Raw genomic sequence first — 17412 nt, 5'->3', positions numbered from 1 at the left:
ATATAAACTGTAGGTTAAATTAATTTGGCCTTCAACGTCATAGTAATCCTAGGGTAAAGAAATTTGACCTTAAATGCAATACACATTGTGGGTCAAATAGATGTGGGTCGAATTCATAAATGAATTTAAGCCACAATTTTTATTGCATTGAGGGTTGAATCGATTTGCTTCTAAAGACAATACGAATTGTAAATGAAATTGTTTTCACCCTAAATATAATATAAGTTGTGGGTCAATTGTATTGGACGCAGAACCCAAAATTAATTGTGGGTCAAATCGACTTAACTCACAATTTTTATTGGGTTTAAAGTCAAATCGATTTGGCCCTAAGCGCCATATAAATCCTGGGTTAATTGCAATATAAATTATAGGTCAAATCGATTTGAGTTTAGAAGAAATAGTAATTGTGGGTCAAATGAATTTAATTCTCAGTTTTTATTGAATTCGAGGTTGAATGGATTTGCTTCTGAAGACAATATAAATTGCAGGTCAAATGTATTTGACTCTGAATCCGATATTAATTGTGGGTCAAATGGATTTAACTCACAATTTTTATTGCGTTTCGGGTCAAATAGATTTGGTTCTAAGCGTCATATAAATTGTGGGTGAAATCAATTGAACTTGAGACGCGATACAAATTGTGGGTCCGATTTGACCCTGGAAGCAATACTAATTTTGGGTCAAATGGATTTAACCCACAGCTTTTATTGCATTTCGGGTTATATCGATTTACTTCTGAAGACACTATAAATTGTAGGTCATAGTGTTTGGACCCTAAATGTAATTTCAATTGTGGGTCAATTGTATTTGACTCTCAAGTCAATGTTAATTGTGGATCAAATCGATTTCACCCTAGAAGCAATAAATTGTGGGTGAAATAAATTTAACCTCAAACGCAATATAAATTGTGGCTCAAATCGATTTCACCCTAGAAGGAATGTTAATTGTGGGTCCAATGGATTTAACCCACAGCTTTTATTGCATTCAGGGTTGAATCGATTTGCTTCTGAAGATAATATGAATTGTAGGTCAAATTGTTTTGACACTAAATGTAATTTTTATTGTGGGTCAATTGTAATTTCCACTAAACCCAATATTAATCGTGTACCAAATCGATTTAACCGACAATTTGACCTACAAAAATTGGCCCTGAATCACATGATTTCGTGACTAAAATTGACCTCACAAATAATGCCACAAATTTGGATGGAATTTCATGGGTCAAACATGATCGGTCAAATTGCATAGGAGTGAGTAACCCCCATTACCGTTAAAAAAAATAAATTGTACGGAAAAATCACCAAACATTGTATGTAAGTATATTTAATGTGAGCTCATGTTATCGGAAGTGACCAGCGTCTTTTCATCCGTTGAATTGATTTTATTATTCATCCCGAGAATGAAAAATGACAAAAAAACATGACTCGGTGATGACTATTAAACCTTAAGAATTCATGAAAAACTGATGAGTATAAGTAGTTAAGATAATAATTAATAATTCCAAGTCGCGTAGCTCTCCTCTCCAAGTTGTAATCTATCGCTCTCTTATGGCGTATTGTATATGCATATATACATACACAAACATATATTTTTAAGATGTTTTTGTGCATTTATAATGTCGTAATAAAAGTTCCAGATCGTGTCATGACAATCAATTTATTCATTAGTGAAAAAACTTCATTGCTTACAGAATAAATAACTAAGTAGAACATTTTTTATGATTAAAGTAGACAAAGTGGAACGATGATAAGGCCATTATCATAGACGGTACATTGTTCAATTTATTATCTTGTCACTGAGAAATTTCATGGTTATCTATCATCAATCGAATGATAAGTCGATTTTATGTCTCTTAATTAAACCCTTAATCTCTAATTTTTTAATATCGTGAAGTAAAATGGGATTTCCACTTCACAGGATATCCAAGTACTTTGGTTATTTTTTCTCCAGTGAAAAAGCGTTTCTAATTTTGTAGTCGAACATTAGAACTTTCTTTTGAGTCCCACTTGACCCTAAGTTTCCAGACATTTTGCAATAATTTCATTGTTTAAACTTTGCAGGTCTGAATTTAAATCTCGATATGAAGCGCTTAGAAAATATTTTGAACATCTAAAAAAAATTCGAAAGTTTACTTTTGAAGGAAGATTGATAAAATAATTCAATCTTACTATTTTGGAACATTACGAGCATTTTTTATAAATAATTTAGAAACAATAAATTTTTCATCATGAAAATCATTTGATCGGAATCGTAACACAGTTACTCATATTGAGGATTTCATCAGAAATCGATTCTGTGACTAATCAAATAAGATTTCCGAAAGTTTGAACAATTTCAATTATTTATTTTTAAATAACGAAATTTGCAGACATTGGGATAATCATAAAATTCAATTTTGAATAACTAATTTGTTAATATTACTCAACGATTTTTCAATGATTAAATTAATCATCAATTAAATATTCAAATTCCGAATTATTTTCTGAATGAATAATTGAGGTCGGAAAATTGGCGATTATTTGGCTAATCGCAAATCCTCTTATGAAATTTAGAATTATTTACTCATTTGTCAATTGACAATTCCCTATCGTGAATTATTTAATTCATAGTCAATTAAAAATTTACATTACCAATTATTCAATTATTTTTCGAATTTCAGTGAAGATAAGTAAACTTTAATTATTGTAAGTTGAGACATGAAGTAAATTGTTAATATTATTCAATAATTTTTAAATTATGAAATTAATCATCAATTCCATATTCAAATTCCGAATTATTTTATGAATCAATAATTGAGTTCGGAAGATTGACGAATTTGGCTAATCGAAAACCTTCTTATGAAATTTACAATTATTTAGTTATTTGTGAATTGAGAATTTTATATTGTCAATTATTTAATTCATAGTCAATTGAAAATTTAAATTATCAATTATTTAATCATTTTTCCACTTCTGATAATATTACAAAAGTAATGATTAATGCCGATCCCTGCAAATTTGATTGAAAATATTTGAATCTATAGGGTGGCCTGTACCAAACAGTAAAAGATACTTGGATATCCTTGAAAGTCATACTGATAGGTCTTCTTTCCACTTTTCGCTCCAAAAAATTACATTATTCACAGGAGTTGATTAGCGTCCAACAGTTTCACAGATCCTCCCACAAATCCTCGGGTTCAGTGGTACGAGTCACACGCAGAGCCCTGGCGTATGCACGAGGCATATGCCAGAAAATGTGGAATGTTACTTTGTTCAATCGTACCAGTGAAGAGATGGGACCAAGGACCACTTGCGAATATGGCAACGTCGTCGCCACCGTGGGTCTCCGAACGGAGAGGAACGGTCGCTGCGTAACGATATTTCAAGTTTTCTGTAATGCGAAAGGGATTGATCAATTGATGCGTCACTTGAGTGATAAGAAAAAGGTTTATTCACATCTTTATGAATGTTGAATCATTTTAATTATGAGTGATTTCAGAGGGGAACTTCATTGGAAGTTTCAACGGTTCTTCGAAACCGTCCGTTTCCGGCGTTTCAAACCCGACGAAATGGGATTCCCCCTTTTTCTTGCATTTTCACCGCTGAGAGAGAAAATTAGTTCTGCCGAAAAATTACATGTTCCCCTGAAGAGATCTTTTGGCGTGTTGAATCAATTTACTTATTGGCAAAAAGAAAGTTTCCCACAAAACATGATAATTTTCGTAGTAGTAATTGTTCTCGTGAGACATTTATATATCTTTCGGGTAAAATACATTCGTTCTACAGAGAATTATATGAAGATCCGGTTTTATCAAGTGAATTTTATTGAGTAATGTATATCTTTGTCCAATAAACACTTATAATTTCCATGGAACAAATGATAATTTCAAGAGGAAACTACAATTTTCTTGCCGAAAACTGTGTTATTGGCAAAACTAAATAATTTCGAGGGGACAATTTTTTTTGGGAAAAAAATATTCTTTCCTCATCAATGTATTCGTTCTATGGTATAAACCTATGGAGTTCTCTCAGATCAAATGGGTTTCGTACAATAGATTATATTTTTTCCTGCCAACAGTTCGAATTCTTCTAAGAATATTTCTGATGATCACGACAAAAATCTAAATTTTGTGAAAGATATTAAATTTCCCTCAAGTAAATCATTCGACGGAGCTAATTTTTTCCCTCAGTGAAGGTGTTTTCTTCAGGAGATACTAATGATTGAAAATAGAAAATGCCCGTTTTTTCCAAATCTTATTCGAAGTAAAATTATCTTGATAATTAATGTTTTTTTTAAAAAACGTTATTCTACATTTTTTGTTGGGAATTTCATCAGCTACCAGAAATGTTATTTGATGTTTTCCTCTAAATGTATTCATTTCGGAGATAATTAACGTAATTAACAAGAATTCCTAATTTAGTTTTTTTTCTATTTTGAGGAACAATGAGGAAACCGAACTCTCTCTAACCTTAAATATTTCGAAAATTCCGATGAGATTCCCAATTTTTCATATACTAGATATTTTTTTCAACTTCACAATTAAAATCGACTCATCCACATCGTACGATTCGATCAGTAGATACTGACGGTTAAAGTCAGCCCATTTTATTCCGATTTCCTCTACTACTTCAAATGTCATTAAATACCAAATAATCTAGATAATTAATGGTTTCAGGAGAAAACATGTCATATATCTGCTGGAAATATTCTCAGCTACGTGAAAAATTTTCTGATGGTTTCCAAAACAAGAACTTGTTTCCAATATAATGGGACAGTGAATAAGAATTCCTAACGCAACTATTAACATTTGAAGAGACCATCCCTTAATGTAAATATTTCAAGAATGGAAGAATGGGATTCTCGGATTTTTTATTAATTTTCAAGATATGGTCGTTGGTTTCAAAATGAAATTCGACTCATTCAAATCTTACGATTTGATCAGTAGATATTGTCCATTAAAGTCAGCCCATTCAACTCCGACCTTCTGTACTGCTTCAGATCTTAATAAATAGCAAATTATTTCAATAATTAGTGGGTTAGAAAATTTTTTCAGCTACAAGAAAAATTTTCGGATGTTCTCCCAATTGAGTTTTCATAATTGGGAAATAAACAAAAATTCCTAATTGAATTTTTTACATTTGAATGGAGCGTCTCTAATTGTAAATACTTCAAGAATAACAGAATGAGATTCCCCAACTTTTTCTTAATTTTCGAGATATATTTTTTGAATTAAAAATGAGGCTCGACTCATCGAAATTGTACGATTTGATCAGTAGATACTGTCGATTAAAGTCAGCCCATCTTCCTGCGATCTTCTCTACTGCTTCAAATCTCATTAAATAGCAAATTATCTTGATAATTATTAGTTTTTGAAAATTTTCTCAACTGCAAGAAAAATCTTCTGATGTTCCCCCTCTATAAGCACTTGTTTCGAGGTAATTGGACAATGAGCAAAAATTCCTAATTTAATTACTTACATTTGAATGCATCGTGCAATTACAGATATTTCAAGAATGACCGAATGGGATTCCCCGACTTTTTCCTAATTTTCAAGATATTTTTTTTTACTTCAAATTTCAACCCTCCCAAATCGTACGATTTGATCAGTAGATACTGACGATTATAGTCAGGCCATGTTACTCTGACCTTCTATACTACTTTTATTTTATTGCAACTTTCTACACTACTTCGAATCTTATTAAATAGAAAATTATATCGATAATTAATGAAGAAAACATCATTTGACATTTCAAAAATAATTCTGTTCAAGGGTCAATGATAATGAACAAGAATTCTCAATTCAATGTTTTTATATTCAAAGGGAAACAAACCATTTATAACTGTACATATTTCAAGAATGACAAAATGGCATTCCTTGCCCATTTATTAATTTTCGAGATATAGTTTTTGAATTTAAAATGAAACTCGACTTATTTAAATCGTACGATTTGATCAGTAGATACGGACGATCAAAGTCAGCCCATTTCACTTCAATGTTCTCTACTACTTCAAATCCCATTAGATAGCAAATTGTCTCAATAATTAATAGATTCAGATGAAAATATCATTTGACATTTCAATCAAAATTATGTTCAAGCGTTAATAATAATGAACAAGAATTCCTAATTAAATTTTTGTCCATTCAAAGGGAAACAGACCATTTCTAAGTATGAAAGTATTTGAAGAATGGCAGAATGGAATTCCTTGACCTTTTATTAACTTTCAAGATATGGTTTTTGACTTCAACATCCAACGCGACTCAACCAAACGTACAATTTAATCAGTAGATACGGACAATTAGAGTCAGCCAGTTTCACTTCGAGGTTCTCTACTGCTTCAAATCTCTGAATAGCAAATTGTCTCGATAATTAATGTCTTCATGTGACATTTGAAAAAAATGTTTGTTCAAGTGTTAATGATAATGAACAAGAATTCCCAATTTAATTTTCTTACATTCAAAGGGAAACAAATAATTTCTAACTGTGAATATTTGAAAAATGACAAAATAGAATTCCTGGATTTTTTATTAATTTCCAACATAGTCTTTTTTCACTTTAAAATGAAACTCGACTCATCCAAATCGTACGATTTGATCATCAGTAGATACAGACGATTAAAGTCAGCCCATTTTACTCTGATCTTCTCTACTACTTCAAATCCCATCAAATAGCAAATTAATTAATAGCTATAATTAATGGTTTTAGAAGCAACCGCCATTTGAAAATAAATTTGTTCGAGGGTTAATGATAATAAACAAGAATTCCTAATTAAATTTTTTTACATTCAAAGGGAAACAGACCATTTCTAATTGTGAATATTTGAAGAATGGCAGAATGGAATTCCTTAGCCTTTTATTAATTTTCAAGATATGATTTTGCACTTCAAAATGAAACTCGACTCATCCAAATCGTACGATTTGATCATCAGTAGATACAGACGATTAAAGTCAGCCCATTTTACTCTGATCTTCTCTACTACTTCAAATCCCATTAAATAGCAAATTGTCTCTATAATTGATGGTTTTAGAAGTAACCGTCATTTGAAAAAAAAATTTGTTCGAGGGTTAATGATAATAAACAAGAATTCCTAATTAAATTTTTTTACATTCAAAGGGAAACAGACCATTTCTAATTGTGAATATTTGAGGAATGGCAGAATGGAATTCCTTGACCTTTTATTAATTTTTAAGATATGGTTTTTGACTTCAAAATTAAACTCAACTCACCCAAATCGTACGATTTGATCATCAGTAGATACAGACGATTAAAGTCAGCCAATTTCACTTCGATTTTGTCTACTGCTTTAAATCTCATCAAATAGCAAATTGTCTTGATAATTGATGGCTTTAGAAGAAAATATCATTTGAAATTTCAAAAAAAAAATGTTCAAGTATTAATGACAATGAACAAGAACTCCCAATTCAATTCTTTTACATTCGAAGGGAAGCAGACCATTTCTAACTGTGAATATTAGAAGAATGGCAGAATGGAATTCCTTGGCCTTTTATCAATTTTCAAGATATGATTTTTGACTTCACATGAAAACTCATCCAAATCGTACGATTTGATCAGTAGATACGAACGATTAAAGTCAGCCCATGTCACGTCGATCTTCTCTACTACTTCAAATCCCATTAAATAGCAAATTATCTTGATAATTAATCCCTTTAGAAGAAATAGTCATTCCAAATGTCCATTAGAATTTCTTTCAGTTACAAAAAACGTCTCCTGACGTTTTCCTTTCCAACCACTCATTTCCGAGACGAATGCACAATCGAAAAAAAATTCTAATCCTCCATATTACTCACCGACATCATCATTATCGATGTTGTGCCGATCCCCGTTGCTGGTAGTCATGTACCCAGGTCCATTAGCATAACTGAGTGTCATATACCCCAATTTATCAGACCCAAGGTCCGTGCTCTTCCCCGCAATTGGATTACCCCGGTCTGAGTACCCGGCGACGGTCATGGTGTGTGCATGATCGGCGGTAACGATGACCAGTGTATCGTCACTCGAAGTCAATTCTCGCCCCTTCTTAACGGCTTTCGCCAGCTCCACAGTCTCGTCCAGGGCCAATTTCGCCCACGCCGCGTGATGGGCGTGATCGATACGGCCACCTGTTGATCGGATCATCCGATTTAAAAGTATGTGAATAAAATCCTGTGGAGGTGTTGAGTGTAACGAGGTAAAGTGCATTCAAAGAGCCAGAAAAATATCAGTAGCGAAGTGGTAAAAGGAGAATAATCAATTCTGACTATTGACCAGTTTTCAATCAACATCTCGGAATCTAAGGGACATGGCAAAATTTTTGTTATAACCTTTTTTGTGGATCCGATTGAATGCTACAACAAATGTAGTTACGAAAATTGCGCTATCTCCTTTAGATTTGGAAATATTCTTCAAAAACTCAACTGGGAGATGAGTCGACTTATCTCCGTTTACCACTTCACTACTGATATTATTCATCATTGATAATTTTTCTCGTGAATTGCAAGTTTGATGAGTGTGAGAAAGTGATCAAATTTTGGCTTCAATCATTTTTTCAAACAATACATAATACGTAATAGGGGAGGGTAGGGCAAAACGGACCACTGATAGAAAATTGATAATTTTTGTTTTTGCTTCCATTCAGAAGCAAAAACAAAAAATCAAAGTCATCTGTGGTATGAGGTGATTAGCAAATCTGATCAAATTGCGGTTCAAGGATATTTGTTGTCTATAAAACCCCTGTGACGGTTACGATCCAAGAAACTCACTTTCAATTCCACGCATTCAGTTTTCCTGATTCGAAGGAAAGAAAAAAAATAAAAAACGTGGCGTGAGCCACAAACGAATTGTTGTTTCGAAGTTTGGTTAACGCGTCTCGAATATTCTATATCCTCGTATTCGAGACGGACATCATTGTGTCCTCCCTCACGAGATTTCTGGACGATTTCTGGACGGTTCTCGAACCTTCCATAACAGAAGCTATTTAACCCTAATCTGGTCACCTGACCGGAAAATGCGACTTTAGTCACTTTCTCAGGAGAGTGCCGCCGTGTTATTTAGGCTCCAGCGTTGCCGAATCCACTCTACACTTCCCGGGCGCGTTTAGCGAGTTTCCAGCAACATCGCGCAACAGGCAATTTCATTTAACACGGAAAAAAATTGTTCCCCTGTTGGAAATAATTTTTTTTCTTCCAGAATTAAGGATACATTATTGAAATAAAAATACTAGAATTTTCCAGATACTTCAATTGACGAATTCAATTTTTCTCAAATTTTTCCGGTCAACCAGTCGATGGCAAGGTGAATAAAACGACGTGTTGCGGCAATTCCCTCGCATGGTAACCAGTGTAGGGTTAAACTCGCACGCTCCCCGACGAACAGCTCAGTTGAATTCAGTTCGATTTATATATTCGATGTAACCACCACGGACGAAACAATTTAATAGAAAAACCTATCGAATTCGTTAGAAAATTCTATTGAATTTCTATTGAACTATTCTATTAGTTTTTGGACGATTCTATTCAAATGTTCAATAGAAAATATTCAGTAGAAAAAGTCAATAGAATTCAATTTTTCTACATAACTTATTCTATTAAGATATGTTCTATAGAATTCCCTCGGTTCAAATTTCCCAAGTTTTTTCGTTTGATTTTCTTGATGAAAATTTAAGTCGAGTTAAAACTTGGAAAATTTAAGTCGACCAAATTCTCTGGAAAATATATGAAAAGAATAAGTAATATAGAAAAATTAAATTCTGTTGACTTTTTCTATTGAATGTTTTCTATTGAACATGTCAATAGAATCAGCCAAAAACTAATAGAAAGCTTAATAGAAATTCAATAGAATTTTCTAACGAATTCACTAGGTTTTTCTATGAAATTTTTTCGTGCATGACATCTGTCTGCGATAAATACAACGCCTTTACATTCCACAACCACGAATTGTTATTGTGTCTCTATCCACCTAACCGCCACAAAAATTACCTTTTTTTGTTAATGGTCCTTTGGCCCTATTTCGAAAAATTTCTAACAGTGCCCCCTACCTTCCACGAAAAGCACAAATCCCATGTCATTCCTCCGCAAGACCTTGATGGCAGCTTCAGTCATCTCCGCAAGAGTGGGCTCGGTCTCCGGAGACGCCTCGAGATGGTACGGGCAGTGGCTGGCCTCGTAAAGCCCGAGGACATACTCATACCTTTCGGGATGGGAAATCATGTCCAAAACACTGGTCCTGTTCCACGAGTAGAAGTGGCTCCTCCCGCGGGACGCCTTGTCCCGTTTCCACTCTTCAATGAGATTCCTCCCGTCCGTGCGGACGCCCATCGTCCCCTCATCGTCAACAGTCCTCTTCCCCAGAAAACCTCTCCTGCCGCCGCCCATTATCACATTGAAGCTCCTGCCAGGCTCCTGAGTTACGAGCTGAGCTGCTATGTCCATGCATTTATTGGGGTTCTGTTTTCTCCGGATGACGTCGGTGTCACTCTCCCAATCGCGATCGGCTGCGTGAGCGTAACCGCCGCCCGGTGACGCGTGGGTCACGCGAGTCGTCGTGACGAACCCAGAGGACTTGCCGTATTCCATCGCCCATTGGAGGATCGACGTCAGGTGGTTCGACTCGTTGCGCTGGGTGCTGCAGTCCCCGCGGATCACGTGGCCGTTTATCCCGAGGGTTCCGTACTGGGTTTTCACGCCGGTCATGTAGGCTGTGCTGGTGCAGGCTGAGTCGGCTACTTGTTTATCCAAGCACCAGGTCTTGAATTATCGGGAATGCTGGGTTAATTTAGCGGGGGGTAACTCAATGTTTATATCGACACCTTAAGGGGTAACAGAATGCCGTTAATTTTCCAAGTTTTTGAACGAATTTTCTGCCGAAAGTTAGCGATATTTTTACAAATCAAAGCACATTAATGTCCAGGAGGCGATGCTGAAGGTCCATGTGCGTTGAATGTCAAAAATGTTAATAACTTTGAGCAGGAAATTTTTTTTGACAATTGCCTCAATTCTGATTTTGACCAATCAGAATGCAGTATTCGGGGTCCCGTGACGCGTTTCACACTGATAATTTCCCCGGCTGCAGGGAAATTCTCAGACTGATAATTTCCCTGTAACCTGTCAATTGTTTTCTACAAATTTGACAGATATTCCTCACATTTTGGTGAAATGTGTACCATAAGCCCGAACACTGCACCCTGATCGGCCAAAATCAGAATTGAAGAAATTGTCCTCCGAATACCCCTCGACCTTCGAAATTCATCGGATATTTCCCCCAAGTTTTCCTGCATATCAACGACCGGGATCAGTTTTACAGTAAAATCCCTCGTGCTGCGCGCTCGGAATTTTAATCTGCAAAACTGATCCCTCTCGTTGGTATGCAACAAAACATTCGGGAAATATACGATAATTTTGAAGGTCTTGGGGTATTATAGCTGAAAATTTCGAGGAAACGAGGCCTTCTGTTAGCCCTTAACCCTCTATTACTTGTGCTCGGCCGCCAGCCGTCATCCGTCGCACGATTAGTGCAGCGCCGCTGGGTTAAACCAAGCGCGCTGTTGCCACCTTAGCGCTTACCGCTATGCGCGCACGTCAAGTGTGGCAGTGAATGTAGCAACACTGTCGAACGAGGGGTCGACATGGACTCGCTCGCGCCAGGCGGCGCAGTTTTTCTATGAGTTCGACGTTTCTTTTCTTTTTTTAGACGAACGAATTTCCCGAGAAAAAAATTGACAACGCCAATACTTAATAAACCCGGAAACAAAAACTTTAATTGAGTATAAAATATACTTGATTGAAGTATATTTTATACTCAATTCAAGTTTTTTTTTTCGCGTAAGGATCGAACTAGGAACCCTAATTTTTTCAGAATTTTTAGGCGTCGAGAACGACGCACAAATATTTTAAAAAACGCGCGGCGCCGCGCCCGTTGAGCGAGTGATCGAGGGTTAATAACAGACAAGCGTATCTACATAGGGAACTCCCAGAACTTACGCCTGTCTGTTATTAAGATGTCGATATCTTTATATTCTTTAAGGGGAAACTACTATGAGGTTCAAAAGTCACGAGCTATTGCAATATGTTTACAATATTTTAATGAAGTAGAATTGACATGAAATTTCTGAATATGTTGTTATGGAATAGTCAATTAAATTCTAGAATATTCAACGAATTTGCGATTTGCAGGTTTAAATGACAATGAATACTGTTTTGAATTCTCAATCTGTTGAGAATTTAATTGAACGTGATGTTGAATTTTTACAATGATTTTTAGAATTCAGTCTGTCATTGAAAAACCTCATTTTTATTGAAACTCCAAAATCAACCAGAGATTTCATGAACAATTCAGTAGCGAAATGGTAAACCGGTATAAGTCGATTTTGACTATTGGGCAGTTTTCAATAAATATCTGGGAATCTAAGGGAAATATTGGTGTTATTTCCTTACAAAGTTGTAGAGCAAATTGAGAGCTACAAAAAAGGTTGTGACAAAAATTTTGCTATTTCCCTTAGATTTTGAGATATTCATTGAAAACTGGGCAATAGTCAAAATCGACTTATACCGGTTTATCACTTCTATTTACACTACTGAATTCAATATTAAATTGATTTCGAGTTCACAATATTGGAAATTGAAGTGCAGCTGTTATTTGAATTAAAGCAAATTCCAACAAAATTTTGGTTGGTGATAATTTATTCGTGACTTCATTTTTGGAACAACATTGAATGAGGAATCCCCTTTTTCCGTGTGATAACTGGACGTTCAACCCGACAATTCGATCAGAATCGATCGCCAGAGTGATCTTATCGATGATTGGAATATGCCAATCACTCACCTTTGATAAACCGGTAAAAGGGAAGGTCTCCCAATAGAGTTCGCCCTCCTCTCCCGATTTCCCCGTCAACTGTCCCTGATATGTTCTAGCAGCCATCAGGGTCGGAATCGACATGCCATCGCCAAGGAAAAATATCACATTCTTGGCTACATTGACATTGAGTTTTTTGTTCAGCTGATTGCGAAGGGATTTACTCGCCTCTTCCTCCCAATAACTTTTTTCTAGAACAAAGGAAATTACGTTGTTAGAAATTTTTCGAAATTTCATAGAAAATATGATGATAGATCTCATGAGAGTGACCTTGAATCCGATTTAAGGGATAAATGGTCATGTAACTTTAAGTTTTAAGTAGAATTCAAGGAAATTCATGAGTTTCCAGAGGGAGTGAGACGGAAATTTCACAACTTGAATGAATTTTCAATAAGACTTGTGTATTCAGATAGAAAATAACATGAATTTTCAATTTTTTGTTGAATTCTCCTGAGCTTAGCTTCCGAATGGAAGATTTATAATCGTTCAAATTTAACTGGGGTTTTTTTTCTTAATTTTTTTTTTAGATTTTTTTTTATAAGAGATCAATTGGATTCCATACATTTTTTCATGAATATAGACTTAAAATAAGTTTCATGAATTGATACCAATTAAAATTCAATTTTTCATACAAATTCGAAAAAATTGATATTTTTCCAAAAATCGATTTTTCAATGATCACTCAAAAAATTGTCATCAAAATGGAATTAGTCGTGGCTTAAAGAATTGGTAACAATACCCTCTTGATTCTATCAGAATATGATGGGGGTCGCACAATTTGTTGTTGAGTTACAGCAAATTGTTTATGCGATTTGAAAGAGAAAATCGTTTTTTTCATGTTTACTGAAAGAATCATCAGTAATAGCAATTAAATCAGGACTTGAAAAGTATATTTCAATGGCTTCTTAATCAAGTTGAAAAATGGTGAGAACAGCATCATTGCTTATCAAGTTACACAATATCGTCATGAGCTTTTTATATTAAAATGTCTATCTCTATTAAACTCAGGTTCCAGTTTATTATACTCAATAATTATTTGACAGAACGAAATAATATGCAAAATTTTGATGACATTCCAATTGATGATAGTACTATGACACGAAAAAATAGAAGAAGAGAATAGTGAACTAAGAATTAAAAAAGAGAATCCATTCGGAAGTAAATCGCTAATTTATTAGCAACAATGACTCAACTCATTTATTTAAAAAATATAATTGTCCACTTGTTTCGAATTTTCACGGAATAATTGAATTGAAAAATCAAGTGTTTTATTGATGTTCAGATGATTAGAACGGAAAGACAAAGAAATATTTGATTTTTCAACGACAAGATCTCCCGAAATTTCAGAGGAAATTAAACGTGATGAAAATTTTTGATATTTGCTGTGGAAAATTCAGACATTTTTAGCAGTGTATACAATTGTATCGAGAGAATTCTTGATTAATCGGAGAATTGTCGCATTGCGAGATCGATAATCAAATCGAGATAAGATATTCTACAAAGAGGAAACAAAAACGTGGGGCTGTGTTGATATCACGTGCACAGAGCACGTGTTTATTATCTTTTTCATTGTCTCACCTGCTTCGGAAGAATGTGCCGATTTAAATCTTGTGGCTATCTGGGGGAGGCGTGGATGCATCTGGTGGTCAATCACTTCGTCTAAAGTGAGGGAAATAAATTAATATATTAATGAATTCGAAGATATGCAATCGTTAAATCATCAATCAATCATGAGAGAAAGTCGAAGGAGAAAACAAAACACGGATACGAACCGTCATTATTTATCTTCGAACATTCAATTTTTATCAATCAATGATAGTAATTTTCTAATTGACGGAAATTCTATTTTCCAGGCATGAAATGGCTGTTTGTAAAATCTCTGATTTTTGACAAATTTATCTCCAAAAAAGTAAATTTTATATTCAAAGCAATAGATTGATCATTTAGAAATATCATAAAATTGTCGTTTCTTATAAAAAAATATATTCAAAAGGACTTGAAAAATTTGAGCCGCGGAATTACTACAAAAAATATTTTAATAAAATGAATTGTGTAATGAAAGTTAATTCTATCTTTTGTTTCTGTAGAGTATTTTCTTTTGAATATTTCATAAATAATGTAAATTTTTTCAATTGTCGGAAATTTCGCTAGTCAAGCATGAAATGGATTTCTATAAAATCTCTAATTGTTCAAAAAAAAATCATAATATTCGATTTAAAAGACAAAATTGAACCCAAAGAAGTGGGAAAATTTGAGCTGCGGAATTACTATAGAAAATATTTTAATAAAATGAATTGTATAAAAAAAGTTGATTCTAGTGTTTTTTTTTCTGCAGAATATTTTTTATTGAATATTTCATAAATACTGTAAATTATTTCAATTGTCGGAAATTTTGCTATTCAAGCATGAAATTGATTTTTATAAAATCTCCGATTGTTGACAAGTTTACGTTCAAAAAAACAAATTTTGTATTCAAAGCGATAGATTGTTCATGAAAAAACGTTATAATATTGGATTTAAAAGACAAAATTGAACGAAAGATGTTTGAAAATTTGAACCCCGGAATTTCTTTCGAAAATATCTCAGTAGAATTAGTTGTATAGAAAAATTAAATTCTGCAGATTTTTCTCATAGAACATTTTCTATCAAAAATTTCATAAATAATAAAAATTCTTAAGACTGTCGGAACTTTCGTTTTTCAGGCATGCAATGGATTTCTGTAAAATCTCTGATTGTTGAAAAATTTGTCGCAATTCCGAAAGACTTATGCTCCGAGCGTCAAATTATTTATAAATTGTTATTTACAAAAATGTCGTAATATCAGACAATTGCAACTATTTAACTATTCTATAAATCAAAAAACCTAGCGAATTCGATAGAAAATTCTATGCCTACTGGACTTCTATCAATTCAATTCTATTAATTTTGAAAAAAAACCGTAGAATTTCATTTTGATACAACTTTTCCTATTAAATATTTTCTATGGGAATCCCTTGACATGAATTTCCCAAGTGTTTTCCACTCTATTTTCAAGTGAACATTTCTATTGAAATACGCGCGGTTGCCGAATTTTTCAATAGAATCGGCCCTCTTCTAAGTACAAACAATAAAGATGTGAGCACCTAGTGGATTGAGTAACTCCAACTGTACAAGGCCCTTTACCACCAGAAAATTTGCAGAAGCAACTACAACAAATATGTAAACGAGATAAATAAATACCTAAAAGACTGGAACTTACGGATTGAGATAACGTAACGCAAAATAATTTAAGGCAATCTAACCAACCGCATTATAATTATGTGACTGTGTAAAGACTGTTTAAATAACCCAAGTGATGGATTGTTTAAAATAGTTCTACCCTGACGGTAAATTCAAAGATTATTAAAAACTGCAAAAATATTGCAGAAAACTCGACTAGATTCGAAATTCTAATTTTTTTCTCAATTTAATTATCGTTTTAGTTTTCCAAAGAAGAAATGTTTAAAAATCAGGATTTAACCCAGTCTCTTATGTGAAAATCAACATTTCCATTGTAATCAAAGATAAAAATCTGATTTTTTTTCATTAGATGTGAAAAAATCAAGAATTTTTTTGACACCTGATAAAAAAAATCCACCGTTTTGCAAACAAGTTTCACTATTTATTTATAGGAGGGAAATGTTTGAAAAAATATCAATATTTTGTGAAATTTAATTTAGATAATACTGACTGGGTATGAATTTTTTCAAATTTTTTCCATGCAATTTAGTTGAAAAATTAAAAAACTGAAAATATCCAAAAGTACAGCATAACCCGGCCGAAAGGTAGAGCTACTTCAAAACACTAAAAACATCCAGAAATCCAACAGAATTTTCTACCAAATTTTCTATGAATTTCTCTGATTTTCTATGAATTTTTTTCGTACGTGTCTTTATCAAAAATTAAAAGAAGTATTTAAGTAGTAATTGGACCGTATTATTTCCGGATTAAAAAAAATTTCTCGTTTTTTAAAGCTGAAAAGATCAAATTCAACGAAATTTTTCCGTAATGTAGGGCCAAAAGATATTTATTGGAAGTTCTGACGCCAACTCCAACCGTTGGGAAGTATTTCAGCGAGAAAACTAGCCTTCAACAATAAATGACGACGAAGATAAAAAATAAATGAGTAAAAACCTTCAAGTTTCCTTCCTCTGATTGACTTGAAATCACTCTCAGGCATTGCGAGCGCAGCATGGAGAAACCCTACCAGGGCAAGATAGAGGATCGATCTCATGACGAACAAGCAATTGTCGCTAGAATGCCCAACGCGATCGCCAGTTAACTACTTGCAGTGGAATAATCACAACCAGGTGGTCTCCTCCGCTGATTAAATAGCGGCTTCCACCCCCATCGGCCCGCTCATTATCTCCCAATCGAAATCCGTCTTCCGAATGATCGCGATAACATTGTGTGATTTTTTTTCTCAAAATATTTTTTCCCGTCTGTATTGTATCAATCAATCTCTTTTAAATATAATAAAAATTACGACTTTTTCCTTATTCCGGTTACAAAGATCGGAAAGGTGATATATTCAATAACAGTCTTTCGTCGGAGATATGACAGTGACACA

At 33.9% G+C, this 17412-nt stretch overlaps 1 protein-coding gene across 1 annotated transcript; it reads right to left on the bottom strand.

Moving 5' to 3' along the window:
* Positions 1 to 2971: 2971 nt before the first annotated feature.
* LOC107044128 (membrane-bound alkaline phosphatase) lies at positions 2972 to 17076 on the bottom strand. The gene is made up of 6 exons (XM_015265896.1): positions 16977 to 17076; positions 14403 to 14483; positions 12795 to 13015; positions 10012 to 10720; positions 7787 to 8098; positions 2972 to 3369 (listed from the first exon to the last, which is right to left on the bottom strand). The coding sequence occupies exons 1-6, from the start codon at positions 17074 to 17076 to the stop codon at positions 3176 to 3178; spliced, it is 1617 nt and encodes a 538-aa protein (XP_015121382.1). The 3' UTR covers positions 2972 to 3175.
* Positions 17077 to 17412: the final 336 nt, after the last annotated feature.

The sequence above is a fragment of the Diachasma alloeum genome, unplaced genomic scaffold (assembly GCF_001412515.2).
Source record: "Diachasma alloeum isolate Michigan unplaced genomic scaffold, Dall2.0 Dall_scaffold_00180, whole genome shotgun sequence".
Taxonomy (NCBI): domain Eukaryota; kingdom Metazoa; phylum Arthropoda; class Insecta; order Hymenoptera; family Braconidae; genus Diachasma; species Diachasma alloeum.
This window is presented reverse-complemented; position numbering and strand designations above follow the sequence as displayed.

Coding starts and splice junctions, on each gene's coding strand:
- LOC107044128 (XM_015265896.1), bottom strand. CDS start 17,076: ATGAGATCGATCCTCTATCTTGCCCTGGTAGGGTTTCTCCATGCTGCG. Junction 8,099..10,011: donor ATTTGTGCTTTTCGTGGAAG/GTAGGGGGCACT, acceptor TCCGATCAACAG/GTGGCCGTATCGATCACGCC. Junction 3,370..7,786: donor CATCGATAATGATGATGTCG/GTGAGTAATATG, acceptor TTCGCATTACAG/AAAACTTGAAATATCGTTAC.